The following is a 5,254-nucleotide window of genomic DNA, read 5'->3' as shown; positions in this document are numbered from 1 at the left end:
CATTTTAAAAAAAAGATTACACGAAAAGTCCATAAGGGAATCTGAACACCAATAAAAGTTGATGTTTTCCTTTCTCTAATCAAAGAATTAGTTTGTTCCACCTCTGCTAATTTTGTCAATTTGACCAACCGTTCTTCCATGGTGGCAAATATGTCTTTTATTGAGACATTTTTATATTTAATTAGAAGTTCCTTGAAGACCTGCACTGGACAATCCTTAAAATTAATAAACATAGCTAACTATTTATAACTAAATACTATTGGGTTAGTCAGGAGAAAGCAACGAAAGAGTAATAAGCAGACTTGCTGATGTCAAAAGAAAAGGGAAATCTAGGGGACCATCCACATGTTTAACCCTGTGATTTTGCTCTGGTCCTTCTTGCCTTAGTGAAGAATACTGCATGAAGTGGGGGGGGGGCAAGAAAGATAAAAGAGGCAAGAACAGTGTCTTAATTTAGATCCCATGAGCTGTGGGGAAATAACTGTAAGCAAAAGGCTACATGTTCATAATGAGAATTTCAAGAGCAAACGTTGTTTCTACAGATCATCTCCAAGGGAAAGAATGTCATGGATGGAATCTGTGGATACACTTTTGGCTAACAAAGGTAAGATTATTCTATTCTATTCTATTCTATTCTATTCTATTCTATTCTATTCTATTCCATTCCATTCCATTCCATCCAGCTTATGCACCAGAGGGAAATTCCTTGTGTGTCCAATCACATTTGGCCAATAAAGAATTCTATTCTATTCTATTCTATTCTATTCTATTCTATTCTATTCCATTCCATGCTATGCTATGCTATGCCATTCCATTCCATTCCACTTCATTCCATCCCATCCAGCTTAAGCACCAGAGGGAAATTCTTTGTGAGTCTAATCACATTTGGCCAAGAAAGAATTCTATGCTATGCTATGCTATGTGGAAAAACAGAGATATGTAAATGAATAAATATTACAATTTGTAATACAATTTGTAATTACAATTACAAAAGTTTTAGTGGTTATCTAAGAGCCAAGGTGGCGCAGTGGTTAAATGCAGCACTGCAGGCTACTGCTAGATCAGCAGTTCAGCGGTTCAAATCTCACCGGCTCAGGGTTGACTCAGCCTTCCATCCTTCCGAGGTGGGTAAAATGAGGACCCAGATTGTTGGGGGCAATATGCTGACTCTCTGTAAACCGCTTAGAGAGGGCTGAAAGCCCTATGAAGCGGCATATAAGTCTACTGCTATTGCTATTGCTATTGCTATCTCACCTTTGGCTTAATGAACTAATCCTTGTGGAATACTCATGATGGTTGAGTTTGAGGTCCAAATTGTAAAATCCACTCTCCAGAATGGCCAGTAAAAATGCCACTAACTCTTATTAATCACTCCCCAGAATGGACACCAATTAAGTGTCATGTCCTGGCATGACTGGCTGATATCCATGGAAGGTAATCATTGGTTCTCTTCCAATAAAAGCCAATGAAATTATTCTTATAGTCTTCAGTGTATTTAATGGTTTTCACATCAAGAAGTTGCTTATGTGTCCCCGTTCTTTTTGTGGTTTTTCAGATGGCCTGGATGCATTTAGAGCTTTCCTGAAATCAGAATTCAGTGAAGAAAACATTGAATTTTGGCTCGCTTGTGAGGACTTCAGGGAAACAAAGTCAGCAGCTACAATTGCTTCAAAAGCCCAAAGGATTTATTCTGAATTTATCCAAGCTGATGCACCACGGGAGGTAACCCAGTTATGGATGCTTTAAAACGCTGTTTTCTACTTACAAAAGAAAAAATAATGAATATTTTGATCAGTTTGGATATATGCATTTGATTTTTATGCATGATTGTGATCGTGTTGTTCATTCCACATCCCAAATGGTGAGATGATCAAGGAAGCCACTTGTTGTGGCTGTCCACATGTATAGATGGACGGTTTCTCTTAATTCAACCTAAAAAAAAGAACAAGGATTATGAGCATTGGAGTGAATTCTTTTTGGTTGAATGAGTGTTCTGGTTTATAAGAGCTACCAGAAGACGTTCACCAAGTGGGTCAGCAAAGTAGAATATCTTCCAACTCTTCTAGAAGAAGCATACATAAAAAGACTGACTTAGGAATGTCCCTTAGATAATTATTTTCTGGTTTTTTTTAATCTCCCTTTGGAGAAAGGCCCTGGAGCAGATGGTTAAATTAGTATTCCAGACTCTCTCTGATAAAAAGAGGTTTCCAACCTTGGTTCAAGTCTGATTTGAGGATGGAAGTATGGATGGCTGCCTAGCAATAACTGGACTTCTGTGGCATTAACCCTCACCACCCTCCAGGCCTTCCGCATAGCCCTTAAAACCTGGCTGTTCCGACAGGCCTGGGGCTAAAGACTTGCAGCCCCACTTCGAATGGTATGATTGTTGTGCTTTTTTAACTGTGTATGGTCTTTATGTTTTGTAACTTTGTCTGTTTTTCCCCTCCTTGAGTTGTGAGCCGCCCTGAGTCCCTTTCAGGGAAAAGGGCGGCATACAAATAAAGTAAAATGAAATGAAAAATGAATTAACTTTGAGGATCTACTATGACACAGGATTTGGGGAGGATAACATACAAGCACGCAGATTAAGAATTTTGGAACCTCTTACAGTATGGATTTTGGCCCACAATCTTCAGCATGATTAACTGAAATTAGATGTTCCTGGAAAAAAAATAGTTGAAATGGGGGGGAAAAAAACCTCATTGCACAGAGCATAATATTGGTTGTGTGCCATACAACTGAAATTCAGACACTGTTCCCAGAGAATACAGAAAACAAATCAGCACTGAAAACAATCCAATAAACCCATTTTACACTGAGTTAGATTATTGTTCTTTTTAGCCCAGTATTGTCTAATCAAATAACACAACATCAACCATCCTGCATCTGTTTTTGATGACAATGTTCGGAACCCCCAGGGTCCCCGGGAAAAGGCCTTCACATCCCTCTTCATATGATACATTATATTAAAATTGGTCAGGGATTGTGATAATTATAATTGAAACATTTGGTAGATGCCAAGTTGATGAATCAGACTATGTAGTAAGCGCCACACTATAACATTTTCCAATAGTCCAGAGGGAAAAATGCATCGCCAGGCCTTTGCAGCAGAAGACGGTGAGAAAATTAAAATATCCACAAGCAGAACATTCACGGGTAACAAGGGTTGAGGAAAGCAAACCATGCTTATCATCTTGGAATAGAACAATAAAAGGAAATACAATTCAGTTCAGTTAACAGCCTAAAAAACAATATTATTACCAGTTTTAGATGAATAGTATATATTGCATAAATCAAAGTTATTTCTATCTTGTGTCGCCAGTGTAAGTTATTCTGTTCCAAAAAGCATTCATTGAAGCATTTTATAGTTCTTCCTACCTTTCTTGGCTTGGATTTCTAGTTTAGTGGTCAGTTTGTCTCTGATTAGTTTACTGATGAATGCAAAGGAATAAAATATCTAAACAGGAAGAGCCAGCTTCATTTGATTTTCTGTTTAAAAACATGCTGTTTCAGGATGGTTCCCTATTTTAATACACGATTTAGGTCTGTTGACAGTTGGGTCCAATACAAACAATTATCCCACGATGATAGTAAGATGATTCAATCAAATGGCCTCCTTTCTGCTTCTCTTTTGCACTTTCACATTTGATTTGGAAACAAAATACTAAACAAAAAGCTTCAGATTCACGCAAATAATTTTAATGTTCATAGAAGTTCAGTGATTAAACAGTGACAAAGAGAAGGCTGAAGCTGTCAGATCAAGCTTTAATTGGAGTAGGAATGAAGGCTTTCTAAAAATAAGAGAGGGGAAGAAAGAATTTATGGTTCTATTGAACATAGGCAAATGTAATTCCTATAGATTTCTATATTAGGAGATTGGGATTAATTTCCAGTTACCTTAAATGTATGCACACTGAAATTCAATAATCAAATAATAACCAGCTGCGAAAAAGAATGACAAATACATACGTAGTGCGCATGAAAACTCTGGAGTCATATGCCAGAAAACCTGTTGCAGTTTTGGTGTCGTTATTATGATAAATAGCTTTGGGGAGTAGAAACCGAACTAAAATTAGTATTCAATATTTTAGTAACAAAAACCTGATTTTCCTGCTGCTTTGCATCAAAGAGTGTATTTTGGGATTCGATTCAAATTTTATTTGCTTTTGGCTCTCAGGCAACCTTTCCTATATCCAGTAGAATAAACAATTGTATTTCCTGCAGATAAACATTGACTTCAATACCAGAGATCGCATCACGCAGGCTATTTCGAAACCAACTCTCAGCTGTTTTGACGATGCTCAACAATTAATCTACACCCTCATGGCCAAAGATTCCTTCCCGCGGTTTCTGAAGTCAGAAGCTTATAAAGAACTGGTAAATAAGGAGCTGAAGAGAAGGCAAAAAAGGTGGCTGCCATTTTTGTAAAGGTCAAACTCAAAAGCAGTTTGGAATCTCCTAGCACAGTGTTTCTCAAACTTGGCAACTTGAAGATGTCTGGACTTCAACTCCCAGAATTCCCCAGCCAGCGAATGCTGGCTGGGGAATTCTGGGAGTTGAAGTCCAGACATCTTCAAGTTGTCAAGGTTGAGAAACACTGTCCTAGCAGATCTCTATACTGATGGCTAGCAGGGTAGGTGACTCACTAATACAACGGTTTGCAAAATTGAAATTTCGGGTTTTAAAACAGGGAATTTGGCCTTGTTTTTTTTTTTATTTAAATTCATAGCGATAAAGTTATTTTCACATTCTGTCTAATCCATTATATGGAGTGTGGATTGTTTGTTTGTTTTTTTAAAAAATATATGTCTTACTGAAAGTTTCATGTGACAGAACTCAAACTGTTGCATTTTGCTTTCAGGTAAGATGAAACAAGATCATAATAAGTGATGTCAGCCTCCAATTTCTTGTCTTATTTACTTAGAGCCGAGGTGGCGCGGTGGGTAGAGTGCAGTACTGCAGCCACTTCAGCTGACTGCTAAGCTGCAGTTCGGCGGTTCAAATCTCACCGGCTCAAGGTTGACTCAGCCTTCCATCCTTCTGAGGTGGGTGAAATGAGGACCCGGATTGTTGTTGGGGGCAATATGCTGACTCTGTAAACTGCTTAGAGAGGGCTGAAAGCCCTATGAAGCGGTATATAAGTCTAACTGCTATTGCTATTAATTGTAAATATGCAATAGAGAGCCAGCTTAGTGTAGTGGTTAAGGCACCAGGCAACCCACTTCTGAGGATTTCGGGGATTTATCCAGAAGTC

General features: G+C 38.2%; 1 protein-coding gene across 1 annotated transcript; it reads left to right on the top strand.

Annotated features, from left to right (window-relative positions):
• The first annotated feature begins 462 nt into the window (after positions 1 to 462).
• On the top strand, positions 463 to 4,428 carry RGS21 (regulator of G protein signaling 21). Its single transcript, XM_032226786.1, has 3 exons — positions 463 to 604; positions 1,556 to 1,722; positions 4,225 to 4,428. Exons 1-3 carry the CDS (start codon positions 463 to 465, stop codon positions 4,426 to 4,428), a joined length of 513 nt encoding a protein of 170 aa, XP_032082677.1.
• Positions 4,429 to 5,254: the final 826 nt, after the last annotated feature.

This window comes from Thamnophis elegans, chromosome 11 (genome assembly GCF_009769535.1).
Source record: "Thamnophis elegans isolate rThaEle1 chromosome 11, rThaEle1.pri, whole genome shotgun sequence".
Taxonomy (NCBI): domain Eukaryota; kingdom Metazoa; phylum Chordata; class Lepidosauria; order Squamata; family Colubridae; genus Thamnophis; species Thamnophis elegans.
Note: the sequence above shows the minus strand (reverse complement) of the source record. Positions and strands in the feature narration are given on the sequence as shown.